Source organism: Mastigoproctus giganteus, chromosome 2 (genome assembly GCF_048544385.1).
Source record: "Mastigoproctus giganteus isolate SK-2022 chromosome 2, ASM4854438v1, whole genome shotgun sequence".
NCBI lineage: Eukaryota > Metazoa > Arthropoda > Arachnida > Uropygi > Thelyphonidae > Mastigoproctus > Mastigoproctus giganteus.
Window position 1 is genome coordinate 4,452,969 of NC_143576.1, and position 27,916 is coordinate 4,480,884.

Below are 27,916 nucleotides of genomic sequence, written 5' to 3' on the forward strand. Positions count from 1 at the left end.
TCTACCTCTACTTGTGCGTGTATATATATATATATATATATATATATATATATATATATATATATACGCACGGAATCCTTTGAAAATCCTTCAGAAACTTCGGACAAATCAGCGGGTGAGGCTGGACATAAAACCATAAAACAATTCAGGATTGTTTCGGGTTTAACTAGTCCTTGCATTGGACAGGAGGTGAATTGCATCATGCAGTGTGATGGATCTTGCACGTTTTGGTGCATTATCGAATTTCCGCTGTCAGTCCGGCAGATAATCATTCTCATCATACTCTATGGTGAGAATGTTTTAAATTTTTAATAATCCCTTGATTTAATGGTTGTATGGAGCCGGTCGTGTTTTGGGGAAGAAAAACAATTTACAAGGCCCAGGTCTGAACATCAGTTTTGTAGTATGTGCTATTATTTGCAGGAGACCTTACGCTTTTGCCTAGCTATGTATTTGTTCAATTCTATGAGCCACATCTGTAGCAAAGAAATTAAAGAGTGAACCACTCTTTAAATATAGAAGTCATCGAGGCACTGTAGTTGAACGTGTGTTTCATTGGTATTGACTGCATTCCACGCCGGCTGATTTATCGATGATGAGCATTTTTCTCTTATATGTTCCTGTCCACTTGCTCCAACGAGGGCTGTTATTTATTTATTTATTTTTTGCTCCAGATGTTTTTTCATTTGCGAACACGAGACCACCGTCTGGGGATGCCGTAATACACCTTCCTTCATTATAATTATAGGTGTCCTCTGCTTTGTAGTGCTTATGGTTGTCAGGCTCAACAGTGAGTAGCCAATGCTCTGCTACCTCTCCTTGTCGTCAATTTGTTTTCTACCATGTGTATTTTGAATTGAATCATTCGGCGTTGACACCATCGATGAAACGTTCCATTTGCATTTTCGAGGAGTGACCCGGAAATTGGAGTGCTAAGAACACGAGCTTGGCTATACCAGTGGAATAGGGCTTGGTCATCATCTTCTCTGGTTGATTCTCTTTGTCGTTTCTTTCTCGAATTAGCATTTCCTATAATTCATGATTGCCTCCTAATTTGTTTCGATTCGCGACACTTGTGATTGTGATGTTCCATACTTTACTGTTTCATTTTGCGACAGCTTCCTGGCCAGGTCCTCGATAACAGCAACTTGTTCTCTAAGAGTCCTTTCATTTTTGTTTAAACAATGTTTTTACTTATGTCTTCAGTGGTCCTTGATTCAAAAAAGCGCAGTTGCCTGTAGGCTAGATGCAGCTGCTTTACAACACAAGGAACAACCTTGTTACAACATGCATTTTAAGTAACATGGGAATATTTGTAAGTACGTTGCATTTATGTCTAGGTGGGGGTATCAAAAAGTTCGTACCCTGGCCTAGATACAGTAGGAAGATGCCGTTTTTAACGTAAGTTGTCTACATATTTAATAACTAACATGTGAAATTTCATTCCCGTAGATGATCGTACACCAGAGGTGGAGCCCGGAATCTGAGGAAGGTTTCTATGGTTGACAAAGTGGAGTATCGAGCAGTGATCAAGTTTTTGCATTTGCAGGGCAAGAAACCTCAGGAAATTGACGAAGAAATGAAAGCTGTATATGGGCAGAATCGTCCATCCTATGACACTGTAAAAATTTGGAAATGGGAGTTCCAGTGCGGTCGTACAATTGTTTTTGACGAGCCAAGAGAAGAAGGCCACAAATATTCACAGACATTGAGACGGTTGCAAAGATTGAGCAGCTGGTGCTCAGTGACAGACGTATGGCAACTCATTTCATGCCAAATGCAGTGGGAATTAGTTATAGGTCTGCCCATAGCATTTTAAATGACCATCTGCACAAGTCTAAGGTCTTCGCACGATGGGTTCCAAGATTGCTGACGCCTTTGCAGAAGCCGTTTCCACCACCACCAACTTTGTTGCCCAGTGTGGCTTCAAACTACTGCAGCACCCACCCTATTCCCCCAACCAGCACCGTCAGACTTCTTGTTTCGAGAAATGAAGAGACCATTGCGTGGACGCCGCTTTGATTTGTCTCAGGAAGTCATCCATGAAGTGGAATCGTGGTTTCAGGCAGAACTTCGTGCGGACTGCTATGATCAAGGCATTAAACAGCTGATCCATAGATGGGAGAAATGTGTTACTATACATGGAGAGTACATATAAAGGGAGTAAAGTTCCTGTGAAGTTTCACCCCCTCCCCCGTATATGTGGGAAACATCTTCAAGAACCAGCAAACTGAAACACTATTGGTTATGTAGAATTAAAAACGTTATCGACCGACCCGTAGAAAAATAATTAGCCAGTATCGTAAAAGTAAACGTGCACAGAGTGCAAAACGTAGCATTATTGAATGTAATCGCTGTGTAAGCGAAAATAAATAAAGTATATTTTAGAAGAAATAACTATTTAATTAACATTAGCTCATGATGAGCAGCGACTACTTTTAACTATTTATCTGGTTATTCTAATCCTACCACTTATATCAACTGTAGTAATAAATTGCAGCTATGCCACGGTGCTCTAATTTATTCAATCCTTCATGGGTCTGTATTAAAAGCTTTGGTAAAATCTAATTAAATGTGACACTTTTATTATTTGCATCCAATTCCTTTTGGTTAGGCATGAATTTCCCTTCGTACTTTAAACTATGGATTCTCACAATTAAACCTTTATAAGAGGAAAAAACTGTTGAACCGAAATATAATAATATTAAATAAAATTAACCTTGAAAGAAGTGGATAAAATATGAAGTTAGGAAGATAAATCTTTTATTTATTATTATTTTGTGATGGCAGATTTTGTATACAGTCTTGCTTCACTGCTCTCTCATTTAGATGCAAATTTTAATCCTGATACTAATACTGAATCAAGGTTAAACCACACTGCTGAGTGCCAGATGCAAACAAGAAAATACCCCACTTTAAAACAGAATAGGGTGTGTTCACTCTGCCGCCCCCGAGTGCTTGAATGTGGCAACTTCCAGTTAGTTTACTCAGTCCTGGTTAAATCTTTTAACTTCAAAATCTTAAGTGCATTGTATGTTCACTGGCACTTTAGGAGATCTAGAGAGGGGCCACATCCTTAGCCATAATTTAAAAAAATTAAGACATGAAAGGCAAAATAAAATAAGTGAGATACTATTTGAATGTATTTGTTTTATTTAACAAATGATTTTATAATTTTTTTTATGACTGCAGTAATTATTGAGAAAAATTCATTTTTAAAACATGAGGCCCTTTTTTGAGGCTGAGATCTAACCAGTTGGCCTTCATTGCGCCCTGTGCGTGCATTATGATTGAATGATTATTTTTATGTACTGGTATGTCAATCTGGTTTCTGATCGGTGTAGGCATTTTGTGCATGCTAAGGGATATGGCCCCTTAGCATGCACAAAATGAATATCGTGGGTTTACTTGTACAACATGCAGTATTTACAGCAGTGATTCTACAGGCAAGGAGTACTACTGGCACATTTGAATCAGGTTAATTAACTGGTTCGGGGTGTGTGGGGGACGGCACGAGGACAGTGACATGGAGACAAGGTTAACATCTACCAGGTGTTTGGCATTGACTAAGAACATATGTCTTCATTTCTTCAGGTTGTCAAGCGTGTATGCACAAGTTACCGTTTACTATTCGTCGATTTTATTATTATTATTTTTCAAATCAACCAAGGAAATAAAAGTAAAACAGCATTCTTATGGACGGTAATTCCGAACGCGTGATTCCAAAATCAACAGTTTATACTCTGTGCAGCAAACGTTGGGCATAACATCGGAGAAGCAATAGCATTCAAGTAATGTGTGTGTGTGTGTATATATATATATATATATATATATATATATATGTTAAAAGAAGAAAGGTTGTCTTGATATATTGCAAGCAACCAAACGAAAAATCATTACGATATGTGTAATGATTTTATAAAGAAAATTCTCGTATAACTTCTTTTTCCTAATATTTTTATGCTACTACAAGTATATTGAAACTATTGTATGTTCTGTCAGAAGTGGCCATGGCAAACCCCTGTTTTCCTTTCCTTTCCTTTACTCAATTTCCAAACTGTGCTGTCGTTTGTGCGTCGAACAATGAACAAAGACCTGGCAGCAGGGGTGTGGGAATGAATCGCGTCACTAGGGGCAACGGCCTTGAACTGTGGAGAAGCCAGCTGCGTCGGGGTGGCGCTATGTACTGGGTACAAAAATTTCCGTTCTACCTTTGCAACAAACTGGGTACAAACGTATTGTATTATAATCTCCGATTTTCATAAGTATTATTGTTGCATCTTTTTTTCGTTCTGAGGATATTTTGGCTTAATTTAAATTATTTAACTAACAGTGAATACTTTCATGAAATAGTAACATAAGCTTTAACTTGCTATCCTGGGTTTTTAAAATAAAAAAAAAACTAACTCTTTATCACATTTAACGCTGTCTGTGTGATTTAGATTGATGGATTTTAATTAAGTTAAATTAATTTATTGCCTTAATTAGTTTCACAGATACCGAACACCAAATCGTGTAATTTATTCACAACTTTACCATTTTGCACCATTGTTTTTGGACTTGGAACAGAGTATCAGTATCCAAACTTAAATTTTCAACTAACTATACACAAGGATAGTTAGTTGAAACGTGGCGAAATCATTTTGTTGCAGATTTTAATGGAATGTAAGTCAACAGTTTATGCAGATCAAATCCAAGTATTGAATAATCATCTTTGTTACAACTAACATGCACTTAGATCCAGGCATTTTTGAGATCTTGAATAAAATGCATTCTGAAAAAATCACTAAAGTAAATAAGCAAATAATCATTTATATTTTTATGTATGTATTAGATGCAGAATATATGTAGTATAACAGTTAAAATAACAACAAAGTAATTGATAACTTTACTTTGTTAGTTAGCTGTATAAATTTGCATCTAAAAATGTGCAAATATTCACAACTATGTGCCAAACATAAATTTTCAATAATTATGTGCACCATTCATCATAACAAGAACCACAAGGTGTCTGTGAACAAAAGGGAAGGCCTTAGCATTTCAAAAACACACAAATCTTGATAATATGCTGTCCAAAGGCTGTGATCCTATGCTATAACTTGAAATGAGAAATCTGGATCTCTTCAGAATGACTTTATTTACAACTCCACCCCTTTCCCCTCTATGTATGGAAATACATACGAAGGAAGATTGTTCCAAATAAAATAGGTGAGATACACGAGAAAGTAAATTCTGTGAGCTTAAAGTTGAACCGTAAATGGATATTGATTGACTGGTTGAAGTATGCTTTTGAATTGGTTTTGGAAGAAAGAAGTATCTGGAAAAGGCATGCAGCAGAAACTAAATGTCTGTATGACAGGCAGTGGCATAAGTTTATAAAAAGGTACTTTTTTTTTTTTTTTATCTTAATAATGTATTTAGTCTTGTATGTGCTCCTTTCTGTCTTTTTTTTTTTCTCCCCACTTATTGTTCTTTACTTCATGTATATTGTTCTTCTCACTTCAAAGATCCATTTGGGTGGCAGTGGTCACAGTGAGCTGATGTGGGATTTACTTAGACAATTACTGTCAAGAGTAAAGGAAAGAGCTTTTGCTTTTGTAAATCTGACTTCCATCATAAGACAATTTTTAAATTCTGAATGGGAAGTAATTGTAGAAGCTACTAGGCTTTTCATACCAACTAAGAAATACCGTTCCAGCCCAAGACCCAAATGGATGTCAGATGACCTAATGATTCTTGTAGCAGAGAATAAAAATGCACAGATGCATATAAATTATCAGGTGATGCAGAAGCCTGTGGAGGTGTAAACCACTCTGTAATCAAGTCAAATAGGAGGTTAGGCAAGCTAATGCTCTGGCAAAAAAAAGCAGCAAACACTTCTTTTCTTGTATTAACAGTAGAAGGAAGGGAATAAATCACATTGGTCTACTTCAGAGGACGACAACCTGTGGCTCTTTAACTTTTAGCCCACATGAAGTATAATTTGAAATGGAGTTTAGAGGACTTAAAAATCAAGGATACGTGGAGTGCAAGACAAAAATGCCTTAAAACTGATATCGAGAATTTGGAGAGGTAAAAGGCTGCCCTTGCAGTTCTTCACAAATCGCTGGTGATAGATGAGTTGAAAAAGCAAGACCAAATTGTGTTAGATTTGGAAGTAGCTTACTGGACAAGCATATAAATTTGGGTTTGGACCTCTCTCAGTTTTTGGTTCGAATTTCTGCGGGCAAATATTTTTGAACATGAACAAATTAAAAAATAAATCACGAAACTCTGAAAAATGTGAGTCTCAGTATGTTTAAAGATGATAATTACTGCATACTCGCCTGATGTTGAGAGACTTGCTCAAGATGTTCAGCAACAAAAGTCACATTCAGTTTGTACCTAACTGGATGTTTGGTACATTTTTTCAGTATTAATAAATAATATTTCAAAATATATTTTTTTAATAAAATGCTTACCCACTCTATTCCCTTTAGAAAACTCTCCTATCCTTCACCTTTGTTCAGCTGAGGTGTGGCTCTTCGGATTCTTTTTTTTTTTTTTTTTTAATTAGATCAAAAATGGCTCTTCACTCAAAAAAGGTTGCTGACCCCTGATCTATTTGATATCAATGTTGATTATCCTGGTCAGGTTTCAGATGAACTGAATATGTATTTTACATCTATGTAAGGAATCCTTTAGAAAGGGGAATGCTACAAGTTGATTGCAGTCTAACAGGAAGCTAAATGATTTTGTGATGACTGAAAGACTAATATTCATATCACATGAATATTAGAAACAACAATGGATGTGTCCAAGTTTAATGTCTAAAGCTTGCCAGTAGGGTAGTTAATTACAATAATTAGGATATGCTACTTAACAAATTTCAAATTATTTGGATGATTTGAGAAATGGCAGCAGAAGCTTAATACTAGAAAAAGCAGGGTCTTGCATTTGGGGAGCAATAATCTAATAGTAATATATCACTTGAATATGGCCAAACTCAAGACTTAATAATGAGGAGGCTTTGGAGAAACTATATGATCTGATAAGAAGTTTTCTGAGCAATGTCGGCAGGCATGCTAGGACAGCTCATGGTGTTTTGATAAAGATGTATAGGAACTTTGCCAGAAGAGATCAAGAGGTGATTATTCATATTATATAATGTGACCATTAGGCCACATTTTGAATATAGCATAGGTTTGGAGACTTTCTTTTAGAAAAAGATGTGGATCCCCATTAGAAAGAGTTGGTTGTAAGAGCAATGAGATTGGGCACAAAGGAGTATTCTTATGAAGAGAGACTTGTTTTGCAAGCCAGAGTTTGGAACCCAGATATGAGAGTGATCCTCACAGATATGTGGTCTTAAATACCCCTGCTCAAGGTGTATTTCTTTAAAAGAATTAAGTAAACTAAATTGCAAAGGAATTTGTAGGCATAGTCACATAACACATATAAGCAGGCATAAAGTTCTCTTGTTCACAGAGACTGGAACTTTAAAAATCCTAGTTTGTCTTGGTAAGAATATGCTTTTGCACCCACAGCTAATCTTGTCGCACTTGCCTCTTTTCCCCCACTTGCAAAAATTCCTGTACTTTAGTTTAAAAAAAAAAGTGATTGATTGGAATAAACTCCCACCTACCCTTGTAGAGTTTGGAGTTCATGTGAATTTAAAAAGGGATTAGATAAATATTTGAAAGAAATAGGTAGTAAAAGATAATGGCATTGGTTATTTTTTAAATTTAATTAATATATTTATTTCATTTTATTTATTTTTTTGCTGGTGCTGCATAGGCTTACTGCATTATATCATTTTGCTGATACCAATATTATTATTGATCAGGTAGAATATTTTTGAGATACAGTAAAAGTTGGCAGTTGACAGATTTTTTTTCATTACTTTGGAAAAGAGTAAAGGTCATTGCAATGGGACAATAATTGAAATTGGAGGGATTTATTACTTTTTTTAGGAACTAGCTGCTTATCAGCAAATTTCCAAGTGGAAGGAAAAATGCCAATTATATAAGAAAATATAGGAAGTCATCACAAAACAGGAGCAACCTCCTGTTTTTTTTATGCTTGCTATAAAAGACCAGTAGTAACACTAAGTGCCAGACAGTTTTCTGAACGAATCTCATGTTTCTTTTCTTTTTTATTATTTTTTTTTTTATTAGATAAGGTCACCACGGTATTAGTAATGCCAGATGATGTAAGAAACAAGCTTATAAAACATCAGCAAAAAAAAAACTTCCTGCATCACATGCCCATCTCTGCCAATAATTTGTGTAGTTCTTCCTCGAATTTATTCAAACTACCTACTATCACGACTATAGATGGAAGTTTGTTCCAACCATACCATTAACCAGTCCTCTGCTACCCATTGGTTGAAGGCCAGCAAGATGTTTGTTTGTTATGCATATCTATCCTGCAACCATCATCTTTCAGATTTATTCTCTTGCTCATGTGTGTAATCTTAACCAAGTGGAAGGATTCCATCAGCATTGAGATTGCTCAATCCATTCAAAGCCTTAAACAGAGGTGTTTAATTATTTTGCTCTTCCACATCCACGTTTTTTGCTATTTCACTGTTAAAAATTTCTAAATGATGGTGCCACATCATTATTATAGCACAGGAAGATTTTGTGTGATAATGTGAACATATTGAGCAATAGAGGATACCCAAAGCATCTTACAAAAATAATACAGAGTTTATATCAAGGAACAAAAATAGTAATAGATACAGGTAATAAATTAACAGAAGAAAGTATAATAAATCAAGGAGTTAGACAGGGATGTAGCTTGTCACCAACGTTGTTTAACATATATATCGAGGATATGATATGTAAATGGAAAGGAGAAATTAATACAGGTATATATCTAAATACAAAGAATAGGATTAATACACTGTTATTTGCAAATGATCAAGTAATTATTCAAGATAGTGAAGATAATTTACAATGAGCAGTATTAAAATTAAACCAAATAACAGAAGAATATCAAGTTAAAATATCAACAATGAAAACTAGAACAATGGCTTTTAAGGGGAAAAATAAGGTGGGAATAGTTATAGACAATAAAATATTAGAACAAGTAAAACATTTTAAATGTCTAGGATGTGATATAACATATGATGCCGAAGAAGAAGATATGAACCAGAAATTGGCAAAAATTTCAAAATATATGTGGAACAATAAAAAGAAATCTGGCTAAGAAAACAAGGAAAGAAACAATTGAAATTTTACAAAATAATGGCAATACCAACACTTCTTTATGGTTCTGAATTCTAACCCAAATTTCTTTTTTGTCCTGTACCACTTTTAAATTCTGGGTTTCCCAAGTGCAGAACCTTACATTTAAAAATAACTTAAACTTTAATTATCATTTTTCAAGACCATATTTACAACCGATCCATGTCATTCTGAATTAATATTGGTTAATTTATCCTGGTTCTGGCTGTTAGCACCTACCTTCAGGCTATCAACAAACTTGGACAGTTTTCTTTGCACTTCTTATCGGTAAAGGTAGATTAGAAATTGGAGGGGTCTTCAGCAGTGGGAGTTCCTCTTGTAGGAGAGTATATGCCTCCTATATCACACTGAATAGACTTTCTGTTATGGCAGTGGCTGAGAGAAAATGTGCACAGATAGGAGAATTGCATGATGTATTATGATTATTATAGGGGAGAAAGCTGTTACACATACACATTGAAGAAGAAGTGTATCAATATTCCAGAAATTCCATAGTGGGGTTATGCCACAATTATTTACTGAATTTGGGAATAGTTATTTAGTTGAATATACAGGTAGTTCCCAACGTTACGAGTTAATTCGTTTCTGGCACGCGCTCGTAAAGCGGGAATTTATTCCCCATATACATAATGTTAAAAATAGGGGTTACGTTCTCAACAATGAAATTAGTTAGCTAATTAGTTTGTTTAAACAACGATTGTTTTATCCAAAGAAATGAAAACATAGCCTGTAAAATCAAGCAAATTATGATAATAAAGAAATCATTTATGACTTACAAATGTTAATGTTTATTCTTCATCATCGACTAAATGCACACTCGTTGATCACTCATTATTGGCTCGGCAGTAGTTGGTTTGTTGCACAAGGAGTAGTCTTCTTCAGAAATGCTTTAAGAGGCGTTTGTTTCCAGGATGATCTCTTTTCTTTATAAATTTCATTGGCATACATAAGCATTTTTTTTTTTTAACGGAATGCATAGATTGCAACTGACACAATTTGTGTGGAGTAACAAGCTTATGAAGCTTTAAAAAAAAAAAGGAATGAAGAGAAGATTCTGAAAATTTGTTTTTTTTTACGATGACGATTTCAGTAAAGGGGAAACACATTTCACCATATTAACGTAAAAAGAAAACCACAATTCCAGCTATCGGTATTTTTGCAAAGGCAATAAGTTAGGCAGGTGAAGGCAAATTACGAAAAATCTTTGGCAAAGGATACGAAGAAAAACAGCAAAGAGTTCTTTACTTATGTAAACTCTAGAAGGAAAGGGACGAATCAGATTGAACCACTTAACATAGATTGGGTTGACTATTGATGATCATGCTCAGGTTGCTGATACACTGAATGAGTATTTTGCATCTACATTCACACATGAGGAGTTATTCAATAAAGGGAGTGCCAGAAGTTTATCAAACTCTAACAGGGAGCTAAGTGATTTTGTGTTACTGAGAGCAAAGTGGAGGAGAAATTGTTGAAGTTAAACATAAAAAAGACACCTGGGGCAGATGGAATCTATCCAGTTATAATGGAGGCAGCAAGAGAAGTAAGCAAACCTTTAGCCATAATTGTGAGAGCATCCTTAGTCAGGGGAGGTTCCCATGGATGGGAGATCTGCAAATGTATCCCCAATTCACAAAGGGGGTTCAAAGGTTGACACAAATAATTATAGACCTGTTAGTTTAACTTGTGTTCCGGGAAAAATAATGGAATCACTGGTTAAAAAAGCATTGCAGGATCATCTGGACAAGACTGCAGTAATAGTTAAGACACAGCATGGGTTTGTTAAAGGGAGGTCTTGTTTGACCAATTTGATTGGATACTATGATGTGGTCACAAAGGAACTGAATGGCAAAAATAATTTTGATATCATATACTGTACTTGGATTTCAGGAAAGCTTTTGATATTGTTGCACATGGAAGACTGCTGTACAAATTGGAGAGGTATGGCATCAAGGGTAAGTTGCTACAATGGATAAAGAGATGGTTGAGTGGGAGACGACAGAGAGTGGTAATCAACGGACACTGCTCTTCGTGGACAAATGTTATTAGTTGAGTTCCCCAGGGTTTGGTGTTGGGCCCATTATTGTTTTGTATATTTATCAGGTTTAATGTCCAAGTTTGCAGATGATACAAAAGGTTGGCAGGGTTGTTAATGACAGTATGCTACTCCAACTGGATCTAGATAAGTTGGGAAAACGGGCTGAAAAGTGACAACTGAAGTTTAATGTTGACAAATGCAAAGTACTGCATATGGGTAGCAATAACCAAAGAGAAATGTACCGACTATGTGGTACTACACTCAGGGAAGTGGAAAGTGAAAAAGACCTGGGGGTAATTGTGCAGTCAAATATGAAGTTCGCTGAGCAGTGCAGGTCATGGAGTCATGTCAATGATATATAGGGAGGTGATTATCCTGTCTTGTGTACAGGTCTGGAGGCCTCATTTTAGGAAGGATGTAGAGTTGCTAGAACGAATACAAAGAAGGGCAACAAGATTGGTGAGGGAAATAAAGGGGCTTAAGTTTTGCAAATTGCAGCACCTGGGGAGTAGGCACCTGTGAGGTGATCTGATCGAGGTGTATAAGGCCTTGAATGGGTTGAGCAAGCTGAATGCTGATGAGATTCTTCCTCTTGCTCAGATTAAGAACCTGAGGGGGCACAGTTTCAGTTAATTGAGGAAAGACAGTTGTAGAATAGATGTGTGGAAATTTGCCTTTAGCCAGTGGGTAGCTGATTGGTGGAACAGATTTCCATCTTTTGTTGTGGAAGTTGATAGCCTAAATAAATTTACGGCTGAGCTGGATAGGCATGTGGAACGAATGGAGGGGTGAAATGGGATGTTTTTTTTTTTTTTTTGGCTGATGCTGCATATGCTTGCTTTCTTGCATCGTATGCTAATAACATGGAGTTTACTACCAATTTATAATTACTTGGACTAACAGAAAAGCCCAATAATCTGGAAAGTGCAAATTGTTTTTATTGTTTTATGGTAGTGACCTCCAGAAATGTTAGAAAAATATCACAAAGGCATTCAAAATTGATTCTTATAATGGATCATATGGTAACAATGAAAGTGTAGTGCATTTTAATGATTTGAATTGTAAATAATACAATTTACACTATAAAAATGACCTTTCAGAGTTATAGCAAAAATTTCAACTTCTGAGGTCGTGGAACGAATTACCAAAAAACCATGTGTTATCGTGTTCACATTACAATATTTTCACGATATGATGGTGTCTCTGGAACAGATTAATATCATAAAGCGGGGTTACACTGTATCGTATAGCTACGAGCATGGTTTAAAATGTGGTATTTATGAATGTTTAACATTCATTTTTTGCAATTAATGTTCATATTTTCGATTTGTTCACTCTAACTTTAATCCTGACATTAACAAATATACATTATGGAGTAGTCCTCATTGGTCAATTGCAGAAGAATATGCTGATACTTTGACAACTCATTAAGAAGTCTGGTTGATGTATATTAGTTTGTCAAGATTACGATATGGGCAACTAGGCACCTGGATTCTTCTGTCATGTGAGTGAGGGTGGAGGGGGCTAAGTATCCAGTAGTTTTAATTTTAACTCCTGTTTAATTCTTTAGATGTGTTGGTATTTAAAGAAATGTTTTGTTATCATTTATTTAATCTTTTCAGGTCCGTGACAGATCCTCGAGATGGAAAACGAGTGGCATTAAAAAAGATGCCCAATGTCTTCCAAAACTTGGTGTCCAGCAAAAGAGTGTATCGTGAGATCAAGATGCTCTGCTTTTTCAAACATGAGAATGTGAGTGCTATTTGCATCTAACATGTAGGATTAATGTCTATTTTGAAATTAGAAATGTTACAGACAGAAATATAATGTATGGAATGATATTATATTTGACACTATCACAATTTGTAGAAACTGAAACTGAACCAATGGACACCATCAGCTTTTCTCGCCACCTGTCTACAAGTGGCAAGAAAGGCCCATGATACCCTATCAATGATTTATCAAACATTTACATGTAGAGATAGAGAGATCATAATCTCTTTAAGGCAATTTTAAGACCACATCTGGAGGCACACCCAGAGTCCTGGACTGGATATCATCATTCTTCTCTTTCTTGGTGATTCCTTTCTACTTCTGACTCTCTCTCTCTCAGGGAATTTTTTTTGGCTGGTGCAGCATAAGCCTCAGATTTCCTTGCACCTTATGGCTAATAATAATACTGTATGGAGACCACACACACACACACACACACAAAAGACATTGAGCTTCTTAAAAAGGTCCAGATAAGCTTCACATGACAACAGCACAAATTCTACATGCAGCGCTAGACAGAGAACAATATCAAAACGAAGTCGCAAACGCCATTCGGCAGCATTAAAGAAGAAGAAGAAAAAGGTCCAAAGATGGGCAGCACCCCTGATGAGACCAGAACTAATCTTCATAAATTCAGATATTATAGAAGTGGTTAGAGTGGATTTTAGTCAGTGAGTTGTTAATTACTGGATTAAATTGGTTGAGACTGATAGTGTGGAGAAATTCAAAGGTTAAAGTATGTAAGGAGGAAGTCAAATAGGTAGTTTATATTTTAATTTATTTATTAAAAATTTTTAAATTAATTATTTTATTATTTTATTTTTATTTATTATTATTTTTTTGGATGATGCATCAAAAGCCTAGGGCTTGTTAAATAGTAACTTCAGAGTTATCTGCATCCCAATCTTCATACTCTTCAATCAAATTTTCAACAAGAGGTTTTTTGAAATGTTCATTGCCAGAGTATGAAGGAGTAGTGGTACAGTGTTGACAATTTCAGTACTTAATGTATAACACTTCAAATAGTAATTCACCAAGATTTATGCAAGGTTTTTTTTTTTTTTTTGTATCGGGTCCTGAAATCAACACAGGACCCAATATAAAAATTGTAAATGAAGAAAGATGGACAAAATTAGTCAACATGCAGCCATTCAGTATTTGGGAAAAACGGGAGTAATGTCAAATGCAATTCACGAAGATGTGGTTACAGCATAGGGGGGGTTCCCCCTTCCTATTCCATGCAAAATTTAAATGATGGAAGGGGACCTGGAAGATGACCCACACCTGTGAGGTAATTGCAGGTGTGAAAGACCTGCAATTACCTCACAGTTTGTTGACAGTGTTCATGATCTGGAGAGGAATGATCTCATCTGAACATGTGTGCCTCATAATAACAGAGGTTCTCTATGAAAAAGGTGTCAGTATGATGGGGCACATAGTGGTTGACATCAGATCAAAATGAATGGTCGACAGCAGATCTAGCACCATCAGACTTTCACCTCTTTACTAATTTCAAAAAATACCTGGCTTGGCATCATTTTCCCACCAACAATTTTGTCATCGCTGCAGTGGATGCATTCCTGGAGGCCCAAAACGTTTTTTCATAGATGTAATCAACACATTGCAGCATTGATGGCAAAAGTGTATAGAATCTAAAGGGGACTGTGTCGAAAAGTAACATGTTAGTATTAACCCTGTAGTGCAAGGAAGCCACAGGCTTTTTGTTGCACCAGCCACAAAAAAAAAAAAAAAAAAAAGCACATAAGAAAATAAACATTATGCTTTTCCTTCCTCACATAGGTAACCATCCAGTTGACCTTTGAAATTTTTCAAACTGTCAGCCTCAAATAACTGTGGTGCCAACTGGTTCCAGTAATCAACAACTTGCTGGCTAAAAAAAAAACTTCCTACAATCTAGTCTAAACTTCTTCCCATTAATTTGAATATATGGCTGCTAGTTCTGGAATTTTTCATAACAGTGAATTCTGCCTTCATTCATTTTACTAACCCCTCTCAGAGGGTTCCCTCTTGGGTGCCTAGTTTGCCAAGCTCTGTCACCAACATAACCAAAGTCTTTCCTCATATGGTTGCCCTTTTGCCAATCTTATCATGGGAGTTGCCCATCTTTGGACTATTTCTAGAAGCCTCATTCTCTTTTTAGGATCTCTGTACTTGGACATAGTATTCCAAATGGATTTTACATACATTGGGACTATGACCTCCCTATCTCTACAGGATATTGTTCAATAAATCATCAATAGGACACCATGGGCTTTCCTGGCTGCCTGTTTACGCTGCTCAGAGACCTTCATATATGCTGCTATCGTAACTCGCAGATCCTTTTGTTCCTCTACTGTTTTTAATTCAACCAGACCAAGTGTATGTTATTTTGGGGTTGCCATTCCCTGGTTTTAAGACCTTGCATTTTACTGCATTAAATCATAGCTGCCACTTTCCAGACCATTCCTGAAGCCTGTTCAAGTCATCCTGAAGGAGCACTGCTCGGTAGTGATCATTAACAATGCCCCCAATATTTACGTTATCTGCAAATTTTGCTCTTTATCCCTTCGTCAATATCATTTATGAAAATCAAAATTAACAGTGGTCCAAGAAGGTCCTTGGGAACCCCACTTCTGAATTTTTATTGATTTGAAGAATATCCATTAATGACAACCTTCCTGTAATTCCAGTATGTTCCAGCTCATACAGTGACTTCTCATGAAGGACTGAGTCAAATGCCTTGCTAAAATCCAAATAAACTGTCAAAATACCTTACCAGGTTAGATAAACATAATTTGCCCTTGACAAATCCATGTTGTGTGTTCTTCAGAATGCTGTTTCTGTCTAATTGCTCCTGAATTGCACTTTTAATCATTACCTGTAAGATTTTCCCTACCACTGAAATCGCATAACATGACTTCACTTTAGAATGGCCTTTATGTATTGGTGATAGATAAGTTGGTACTTCTTCCAGGTCATTGAAGGTCAGGATGCTAATCACCCCACCAATTTGGCTTCTGTTATAAGAGGTCTACAACTGATATCCACATTAACATTGAAGCTTGCACTTGAAAACACTTTTGTTAAAAAAACATGTGGTAATGGTAACCTTTGATATTAATAAAGTATTTGACACCACCTGGTAATGGAGCTAATGGAATCCTCCAAGACTTGTACAACCTTGGACAGAGAGGTAACCTGCCTCAATTCATACAGAATTTTCTCTGTCTTGGGACCTTTCAAGTAATATTCCAGAATGCTTTGTCCACAATTCACATACACAAGAAGGAGATGTACTTCAAGGATCGATTTTAAGTGCAACTCATGTATTATGTACCAGTAACTTAACTTGGGACATTCTGGCTATTTCTTGTCAGTCATCAAACATGGCTACCATTGAAAATTGGACGAAATACAATGGCTATCAATTAACTGGGGGGAACTTCAGCTATACACTTCTGTAAATTGTGGTCTCCTCATCCATAACCTGTCTTAAGACTGAATGGTCCTTGAGGTCGTCACAGACATTCTCTCAGATATGCCAGACAAGCTGTACTTGCTATCTGGGAGTCTAAAACGCTGATGGAACTGATATTCGGGTGACACTCAAGTCAAGTGGACCCAATTTCGGCAAAGTCCGGACGGTCTGTGACAGCCAAATCCTCTGCTTGCACCTTCACGATGGTGGGACTGTTAGTAATCCTGGGTATAACCCCCATGCACAAGTACATGGTGGGTGACCACCCAGGTGTGAACCAATGTAAGCAGGGGTCAAGGTGTGGCGCCCACACCACATGGAGGAACACTGCCCCTCTTGTTACCAGGCAGTACTAGGTGGAAGATGACTCTCATCAACCGGTGAAATACCACCACTTTGCTTATTGGAGGCTTGAAGTGGTGGAACCCATGTTTAGTCTCTAGAGCTAAGTTCCGGTCAACCCTTCTCTATCTCTTCCATCATGCAGTATGATTGATGACTTTTGAGGTTATAATGAACGTCGTGGCGAGATCCAATATTCCTTACATTTCGAGGGTACAGCTCTAAAACGGTTTTCGCAGGCCGGCCGCTAGTTAGTACACCGGACCGGACCTATTGGTAACTCTCTAGGAGGTTTCCAGATCAGCTAGTGTATAATCTTGCTACCTCTGCTCTGCCAGATAGTGACTGGAGGGAGTCCGAGTAGTGTGTATGCGGGGAGCATTGTCAAGGCCACGTTATGTCAAGGATCTGGGTATATTCTTACCACATGTACGCCATATCCAAAAATTTCATTACTTCATACAGCATGTCCCACCCACTTTTTCTTACTATTGAATACACCATGAATTGTCAAACTAATAGAGCAAGCTTATCTGCGAAAAGATCTAAACCCCCCAAGGACTTCCTAATTCATTTCACAAATATACGTGGTCTCAATTCTAATCTCAACGATGTCCATTTCCACTTGCAGTCTGCCAAACCTCATGTACTTTTTCTGACAGAATCTCAGTTATCGGTTGATTCAACTACTGCTCATCTCAGATGCCCAAATTATTCGCTGTATGATTCCTTTTGCCTCAAAGGTACTACTTGTGCATATGTCCGTTCTGATATTCCCTGTCAGAGACTTGGCAATTTGGAATCTCCTCTCTTTGATCTTCTCTGGCTTAAAATCTCTCTACCTCATTGTGTCAAATTCATCTGTTGTCTCTACCGTTCTCCCAACTCGACTAATCACTTGGAGATCTTTGACTTCCTCTCGTTGCAACTTGACTTTTCTCCAGTCCAACTCTCCTAACAGTGAGGTAATTTTCCTTGGTGATTTTAATGTTCACAACCCCAGCTGGCTTCTGTTTTCTAGTCACACCAACCCAGCAGGTCGAGATGCTGAGGCTTTTGCAATTACTAATGACCTAGCACAGATTGTTCATTTACCTACAAGAATACCGGACAATCCTATTCATACAGCCAATATGCTTGATCTTTTTCTCACAAACAACCCTTCTAAGTACAAGGTCGAAGTGAGAGGTCCTTTAGGCACTTCAGATCACAACTTGGTGATTGTCTCTTCTCCAATTGAACCTTTATCTCATGGCTATTCCCAACCTCGTGTTGTTTGGCATTACAAGAATGCAAAATGGGATGACCTGCAAGACTTCTTTTCTTCTTTTCCTTGGTCGGATTACTGTTTCAAAAGTTCTGATGTCAACGTTTGCTCAGATCGTGTCAGTGAAATTATTCTTGCAGGAATGGAATCCTTTATCCCACACTCCACTTTAAAATCTCGTCCTTTATCTAAACCTTGGTTTTCCAATAAATGTGCTAAGGCTGTCCAAGAGAAGAATGTTGCATATCGTAATTGGCTTGTTTCTAATTCTTCAGTTTCATTTTCTGCCTACACCAAAGCTCGCAACAATTGTAAAGCAGTTATTAATCAGTCCAAACTAGAGTTTGAACAGGCTAAGAGTAGAAAACTTGCTTCTTGCCCTAATGGTAGCCGAGCATTCTGGTCTCTTGCCAAGGCTATTGGCCGCAACTTTTGCCCATCTCTGCTCCCACCTCTGTCCAAACCAGATGGTTCTGTTGTCACTTCAGCCAAGGATAAAGCTGACCTGCTAGCATCCCATTTTTCTTCCAGCTCATGTATTTATGATCTTGGTAAAACACCTCCCACCATTCCCAACACACTCCATTCAATGCCTCCTGTGGTCTTCCGTCAAAAGGATATCAGAAGGATTTTGATGAATCTCGATGCTAAGAAAGCTCCAGGTCCTGATGGTATTTCTCCACTTGTTCTCAAAACCTGTGCTCCTGAACTTACTCCTATTCTTTGCCGCCTTTTTTCACTTGCTTATTCTAAAGGTGTTTTTCCTTCTGCTTGAAAATTTGCTCATATCCAGTCAGTTCCTAAAAAGGGTGACAAATCCCTCCCATCCAATTATCGTCCGATTGTGATTACTTCTACTCTTTCTAAAGTAATGGAGAAATCAATTAACCGCTAACTCTTAAACTACCTAGAAACCTTCCGTCTGATCAACGATCACCAGTATGGATTCAGTCAGTGTCGATCCACTGGTAATATTCTGGCTTATGTTATCCATTTATGGACTAATTCAATGGAAAGGTTCGGTGAAACACAAGTAGTTGCTCTTGACATCTCAAAGGCTTTTGATCGTGTTTGGCATAAAGGTCTTCTAAACAAGCTTCCATCTTATGGTTTGCCAACTGTTTTTAGTAATTGGTTATCCAGTTTTCTCTCTGATCGCTCACTGAGGGTGATGGTTGATGGCTCTCTGTCTTTTAACTTCTCCACTAATGCTGGTGTCCCCCAAGGTTCAGCTCTTTCCCCCACTCTTTTCCTCTTGTATATCAACGATCTTCTTCCATTGACTGGAAATCCTATCCATAGTTTTGCCGATGATAGCACATTGCATTCAACTTTCCATTTTGAGAAACCTTGTCCTGCTCAATCCGCTTCAACTTCTCGAAAATCTGCTACCAATTCCTTAAATGCCGATCTTCATGTAATTCTCCAGTGGGACCAAGACAACTTAGTTGATTTCAACCCTTCTAAAACTCAGTCTTGTCTTATATCTCGCAAAAAGGATTCTTCTGCTCCTATGCTTATCTTTAGTGACACTCCAATTTCTAGGCAAAAGGATATATCTCTTTTGGGGATTACCCTGACTTCTAATCTCTCTTGGCACAAGCACATTACAAATATTGCTTCCTCTGCATCTAAAAAACTTGGTTTGGTTTTCTCTTTCGCTCTCGGCGTTAATTTTCTTCCAAACAGCTGCTCACTCTGTATAAATCGCAAATCTGCCCTGCCATGGAATATTGTTCCCACATCTGGGGTGGTGTCCCCAAAACCTCAGGCTTCTTGATTCCATTCAGAAGAGGACAGTTAGGTTAATTAATGATTCATCTCTAACAGTCTCTCCACTCACTGTCTCATAGACACACTGTTTCTGCTGCATGCCTCTTCTACAGATACTTCCATGGGCACTGTTCTTCTGAATTAGCTTCTATAATTCCTGCTCTCTCTTTCAAAACAGTCCGAACACGTGCCGCCACCCGCCAACATCCATTTACTGTCCAACTTCAAATCCACAGAACCAACTTTTCATCTTCCTCATTTATTCATTCAACTGCCGTTTTCTGGAACAACCTTCCTTCATACGTATTTCCTGAAAATTACAATCTACAGAAGTTCAAGTCCAATGTCAACAAATATCTTCTTTCGTCTTCTCAATCTCTAACCCAAGCATGGTACTAAGCACTATAGGTTCTAATACCTCTCGTGTTTGGGGTTCACATAAAAAAAAAAAAAAAAAGACAAAGGAATAGAAATACCCATGACCAATTCCCATAAGACTATTAGGTTTATTTTTTGACACCAAACTAAATTTTCATAAACATACATCTACCTGCAGATTATATGCCAGATATTAAATATTCTTCATGTAGTATCCTCAACATCTTGGTGTGTTGACAGACAGTTCTTGATGAATTTGTATCCTGCCCTAATCCAGTCATGATTAGACTATGGAACTATGGTATGTGCTTCAGCCAAAAAGAGTATCTTATGGTCTCTCAACACCATCCAACACAGTGCCCTTCTGTCTGCACTAGTGCTTATAGAACCTCAGCAGTTCACAGCTTGTACATAGAAACATATGATCCCCCCCCCACTTTACTTTAGAAAACAAAGCCTACTCTGCCAATATGTTTCCGAAATAAGAAGCCTCCTATCCCACCCCTGTTGGGTATATCTCAACCAAAACTCTTATGAATCTAACCTTAATGAACCTATACCTGCTGGTATCTGCCTTTGAGAAATAGTACTTAAATGGAAAATTGATCTCAACAAAATTGAGGAAAATACAAACATACCTTTACACGTATGGGATAGATATGAGCTAGATCAGCGGTTCCCAACCTTTTTTGACTCGCGAACCCCTTTTGACATATTTTTTATCGCGAACCCCTTTCAACGTAAAATTTTTTAGTGAACCCCTTTCAACATAATATTTTTAAAGCGAATCACTAAGCCTATATTCTCTGAAATCTTATATTTCTGAATTTTTATTACAATATATTTCCAGTACTATGTTTTTATAAGCGACATTGCATAATAATAATAATTTTTATTATTAAGTATCATTAGATCTTATGTATAGCTTAGCTTAAATTTTCAGCACTTACCTCATAGTAATCCTATTAAGGATCATTTATACTTTGTAAAGCAGTTATTAATCAGTCCAAACTAGATTTCGAACAGGCTAAGAGTAGAAAACTTTCCTCTTGTCCAATGGTAGCCGACCATTCTGGTCTCTTGCCAAAACTATTGGCTGCAATTTTTTCCCACCTCCGTTCCACTTTTGTCAAAACCAGATGGTTCTGATGCCACATCATCCAAAGATAAAGCTGACGTGCTGGCATCCTATTTTTCTTCCAACTCATCTATTGATGATCTTGGTAAATCACCTCAAACCATTCTCAGTACACTCCATTCAATGCTTCTTGTGGTTTTCCGTCAGAAGGATTTTGATGAATCTGATGCTAAGAAAGCTCCAGGTCCTGATGGTATTTCTCCACTTGTTCTCAAAACCTGAGCTCCTGAACTTCTGTTCTTTGCTGCTTTTGTCACTTCCTTATTCCAAAGGTGTTTTTCCTTCTGCTTGGAAATTTGCTCATATCCAGCCAGTTCCTAAAAGGGAGGTTCCCTCCCATCTAATTATCGTCCCATTGCAATTACTTCTACCATTTTCTAAAGTAATGGAGAAACCAATTAACCGCCAACTCTTAAACTATGTAGAAACATTCCGTCTGATCAACGATCGCCAGTATGGATTCCGTCAGTGTCGATCCACTGGTGATATGTTATCCATTTATGGACAAATTCAATGGAAAAGTTAGGTGAAACACAAGCAGTTGCTCTTGATATCTACAAGACTTTCGTTCATGTTTGGCATTAAAGGTCTTCTAAATAAGCTTCCATCCTATGGTTTGCCAGCTCTTTTTTTGTAATTGAGTATCCAGTTTTGTCTCTGACTGCTCACTGGTTAATGGTAGATGGCTCTCTGTCTTCTAACTTCTCCACTAATGCTGGTGTTCCCCAAGATTCAGTTCTTTCTCCCACTCTTTTCCTCTTGTATATTAATGACCTTCTTCCATTGACCGGAAATCCTATCCATAGTTTTGCTGGCGATAGCACATTGCATTCCAGTTTGAGAAACCTTGCCCTGCTCAAACAGCTTCAACTTCTTGAATAACCACTACCATTTCCTTAAATGCTGATCTCCAGATAATTCTCTAGTGGGGCAAAGATAACTTAATTCCAATCCTTCTAAAACTCAGTCCTGTCTTATATCTTGCAAAAAGGATTCTTCTGTTCCTATGTTCATCTTCCATGACGCTCCGATTTGTAGGCAAGATCTTGGGGATTACCCTGACTTCTAATCTCTCCTGGCATAAAGCACATTACATATATTGTTTCCTCTGCATCTAAAAAAACTTGGTTTTCTCTTTTTCTTTTGGCGTTACTTTTCCAATCTGTTGTTGACTGTAGAAATCGCAAATCTGGCCACGGAATATCGTTCCCACATCTGGGGCAGTGCTCCCCGAAACCTCTCTCAGGCTTCTAGATTCCATTAAAAAGAGGGCAGTTAGGTTAATTAATGTCTTATCTCTAACAGAAAAAAAAAAAAATGATATTAGGGTCAACCCCATATATTTATTGGCTGAAACCGACCAACTCAGCCACGGAGTGAAAAAAGCCCATTAAAATTCCTGGCGTTATCGACAGGATTCGAACCCGGGTCTTTTCTACCCTGGGTGGGAAGGACCGTGACAATACCACTTTGCTATCACGCAACAGTCTCTCCGCTCTCTGTTTCATAGATAGATACTTCCACGGGCATTATTCTTCTGAATTGGCTTCTATAATTCCCGCTCTCTCTTTCAAAGCAATCTGAACATGTGCCGCAACCAGTCAACATCCTTTTACTGTCCAAGTTAAAATTCACAGAACCAACTTTTCTTCTTCCTCATTTATTCATTCAGTTTCCATTTTCTGGAACAACCTTCCTTATGTATTTCCTGAAAATTACAATCTACAGAAGTTCAAGTCTAATGTCAACAAAAAGTATCTTCCTTCAACACATGCATGGTACTAAGTACTATAGGTTCTTAAAAAAAAAAAAAAAAAAAAAAAAAGTACCTGTGCATAACAATGGTCCTTGAGAATCAAAAAAAAATTAGTATGGAAAACATATTTATTTAACACTACTGTAATATAGTAAATTAATTATAAGGAATTGTGGGAGATGTGGTTTCTTTCTTTGGGAGTTCTTTACTTTTTATTTAATTTGATTTTAATCTGTTGTTTATTATTAGTTATAGTTTGTAGTTTACAATAATATATCAAAGTAAATCTAAGCAGATGCCATTATAGAATTTTTAGTGTGAACCCCCTGGACCACCAGTTGGGAACCGCTGAGCTATACATCTTTTGGTCAAAAAATACCATTCCATCACACAACAACAGCTACTTGCTGATCATGCTTCACAATACAGTGCAAAACGATTACCTATAAGGATGGTTCTATGTCCCAGCCACATGTAGTTGCAGTGGCTGTATTCCCATCACATGTGATCACCTTTTTGCTTCCAGTTGAATAGAGCTTACTCTCTGCAGAATTATATGCTATTCTGTTGCATTAAATAAATTGTCAGCATTCATCACTTTCGGTGTTATCATAAAATTCGCTCAGTGCCATCTCAGCCATACAGGGCAGAGATCCTTCTTATATCATTCCCTCCTACAGAAAATTGGCACTCCAACTCCAATTAATTAACTTCTGTCAAAAAAAAAAAAAAAAAAAAAATCGCTGAAATCACTCTTTATTGGATACCAGGACACTCTGGAATAGCAGGTAATGGCACAGCAAATACAGCTAAATCAGTATCACAACTACAAAAAAAAACAATGATAGTTCCTTACACCGACTTTAGACTGGAGATGAATGGGCCTCGGCATGAAGAAACCAAACCAACAATAAATTACGTGAAATAAAACCTAATCCACAAAAATGGGATTCCAATATCATAAAAAAGAAGTACTGCTTTTTGGACTTTGAATTGACCATACACATCTTGCACATTATCATCTCTTAGCTAATGAAAATACCACTCTCTTCCTCTGTGCTGAATGCTAAGGTCATCTTTCAGTAAAACACATAAGAATGTGTTTTACTGAAAGATGCAAAGTACCTATTCAGTTCATCAGCAATATCAGCTGTGTTATCTAATACTTTCCCAAACCCAGTAATCAAGGATCTTCTTTTTATTCACATACATAAACTCCTTTTCCCCATTCTTTGCTCATGTTGTCTGTGTGCTTTCTCATACTCAATCCTGGTCTCCCTAACCTTATATGTGGTACTATTACAAATCAACTTGTACATGTTGTGTAGGCTTTAGTTGCTCTATAACTTTCCCATGCTGTCTTTTTCTGCTCTATTTGACCAGCCAGCTCTATCTTCATCCAGCCCAGCATTCTCCTTGTGCTGTATTTTCTTAATGATATTTATGCATTCTTGGCTTCCAGTTATAAATACAGTCAGCTTTAAAGATACAGTCAGTCCTCGTATAACACGTGTTTATACTACACGAATTCGATCATACTCAGTTTATAAATAGGGGAACGATATCTTATATAACATGAACCGAATTCGCTTATGCACGATTCGCTTTGTGTTTACAAGAAATGGCAGTCGAACGCAGAATCACCCCAACTGAACGCAACACGATAGGAATGAAGAGAAGATTCTGAAAATGTATTTGTTTTTTATATCCGTGAAGGGGAAACACATTTCGCCATAATAATGTAAAAACCAACACAATTCCAGCTATCGGTATAATCGCAAATGCAATTAGATCGAGTTTACTACCAGTTTATAACAGATTCCATTAGCAGAAACGCAACTGGAAATTGTTTTTATTGTTTTATGGTAGTAACCCCTCGAAATGTGCTTTAGTAAAATGTGAGGTGTTAATAGTGTATCTCTGCCTTTACAGTGTTGTTTATTCAGTTGCTACACGCACTCAGCTTTGTTTATGTGTATCAAGAGTGCCTCCTCATTTTGTAATTGTGCTTTATTCCCTAAAAGTGAGTAAAATACTTAAAAGGTATGAAAAGGAAGCGTCCTAGTAAAGACACTGCAGATTCACAGAGAAAAACAAAAGCAATATCGATGAACAGAGGCGGACTCGGTCAAAAATTCTTACCCGGGAAAATTTAGTGGCCTCATACTATGGTTTATGGCCAAAATCACACCGGCGATAAGGCTTATGGCCAGTCCGCCTCTGTCGATAGAGAAAAAATATGAAATTGTGAAACGCTTTCAGCGATATGAAAGACCATGTGATATTGCACGTGCTACAGCCCTAAAGGCAACGCCGAGAATTACAAAGAATGCAGAGAAAATAAAAACAACTTTCATAGCAGGAACAACTCAAAGTGTAATTAAAATCCATTAGATTAAGACACAAAGAATTGGAAGAGATGGAACGGCTGTCATCTGTTTGGATAGAAAATCAAACAAAAAACAAGTTTGCTTACGATAGAAGCAAAAGCATTAGCAATATTTTATTACGTAATAGTCGTAATAAAATACGTAAGTATTTTATTAAGATAATTTTTTGTGTTTGGTAATGTTTTGGTTACAAATGTGTGTTCAATCTTGGGCGGTCGGCACCTAACCCTATTTTTCCCATAGGGCATGTTGTTTATATTGCACGATTTTGCATTGCACGAGGGTTTCTAGGAACACAACTATCGTGCTATACGAGGACTGACTGTATTCCGTAATTTGAATGTATTTAACCTCCCCCCCCCCTGAAATCTACCCAATTGATAGATGCCACGTAGCACTTTAAACTGTCATAGTTCTCTTTTCTGAAATTAAAACCCATGCCTTTACCCCTAACTATTGCAACATCTTTCGTAATCTTCCAACTAACCATATGTGATCACTTCCTGCCAGTGGTTCCTGTACTTTAAGCCCTGTGATATCATTTGATATTGTGAGTAACGATGTGGTCAATATTCTTACTGCTAGTATTTTCTCTAACATGTTGGTACAAATAATAATCATCTAGTTTAAAAATTTTGTTCCTCATGCAAGTTTCCCTCCCTTGTATTTCAATCAGTTAGGGTCAGATTTAAGTCACACATTGTGTCCCCCCTGCTTTTGTATTCCCTGTTTCACCCTGGGCAATAGATGACTTATCAACCAATGCAGTAGTACCGCCTTGTTGCTTTAATGGAAGTATAAGACAAAAATCATATTTGGCATGCAGAGCAAAACATCCCATCCCATCCCATCCCATCTCATCCCATCCCATCTCATCTCATCCCATCTCATCTCATCTCATCTCATCTCATCTCATCTCTTCTCTTATCTGCCATTTATCATTTGAAATTATGATGGGCATCAGTGTGAGACAACATTCTTTAAATTTGATAGTATAGCTTAAATTGTGTTCTTGAAAACTGGTTGCTATAGATAGACCATTAAATTGAATCTCTTAATAGCTGTGGTTAGAGGGAGTCTGAATAATGTTGTGGCTAATGAAGCCACACACTAAGGATTAGGATACATCTTCTCATGTGTATAGTTCCCAAAAAATTGTACCACCTCATTTTTTAGGCTGTTTGTCCTTATACTGCCAGCTGATCTTTTAGAAATAGCTGAAAGAACATAAATAAATAATAACAATACACATATGAAACTATTAATTGCAGAAAAATGTACTTTTATGCCTTATAGGTAAATATACAATAAAATAAGTACTTTTCTCCAAAATAACAGCATGTCAGAGGATGTGCATATAATTACAAAAATTCTATGAAAGCTATTGTTTTTTTTTTTATTACTTTGCTCACACTAGGATGACAGAGCTATATAACCAAAAAACACAACAGAGTGCACCCTAATATTTCGCTGGCCCACCCCTTTGCTTGGATGCTGCTGCACATTGTCATGATATTGACTGAATAAGGTTCTGAATGTATTCTTATGGTACCAAACACAGATTAATGTCTCCTGCAACTCTCTGATTGTTTTTTTTGTTTCTTTTTCATTATTGAAACACCCATTTTGTTCTGGCAATTTTCAATGGGATTCAGGTCTGGACTGTTCCAAGTCCATGTTAATGTGCAAATTTATTTATCCTTCAACAATTTTTGCACCTGTGAAACAGTAAAGAAATAAATTACATTTATTTAAGCAAGAGTGCAACAGTTCATAGATTTAAAACTTTTGCTAATTTTCTGAAGTAATACTTATGGTTTTGGCTCTGTGACATGGAGCAGAGTAGTCTCAAAAAATGCAATTGACAACATCTCCATGGTGATCTGTAATTGTGGTAAGTAATTTTGTCCCAAGAATGTCCTTATCCACTTCAGCATTCACTGTACCCTTCACAAATTCAAGACTACCAACTCCTCTCTGTGAAATGCAGTCCCATATCATTTGATATGCAGAATGTTTCATTGGGGAGATGATACAGTCAGGATGATATTCTCCTCTTCTTCTAACAGATGGCTGTCCAAACCATGCATGTTAAATTTTGGTTCATCAGAGAATATAGCACATTTTCACTGATCCTCAAACCAACTAGCATGCTCCTTTGCCCTCTTTAAGCACTAGGTTTTTGTATTTTGTGTCAAAAGTTGCTTTTTTCTTGGGCAATGTGCCACTAATCCCAATCAGAAAATGTGTCTACATACTGTGGCAGTGTTTGCCTTTACTCTTGTATCCTCCTCCCATGCTGTTTAAGATCTGTATGAGTATCTTCTGTTTCAGACACACAGACGGACCAGAA

At 37.2% G+C, this 27,916-nt stretch overlaps 1 protein-coding gene across 2 annotated transcripts in view; it reads left to right on the forward strand.

Annotated features, from left to right (window-relative positions):
- Positions 1-27,916, forward strand: part of nmo (serine/threonine-protein kinase nemo) — a 249,634-nt gene that overhangs the window by 43,000 nt on the left and 178,718 nt on the right. For both annotated transcript variants that reach the window (XM_090387956.1, XM_090387947.1), the window contains exon 2: positions 12,891-13,020. In XM_090387956.1, the coding sequence (XP_090244082.1) occupies positions 12,891-13,020 (130 nt within the window). The remainder of the gene's footprint in view (positions 1-12,890; positions 13,021-27,916) is intronic.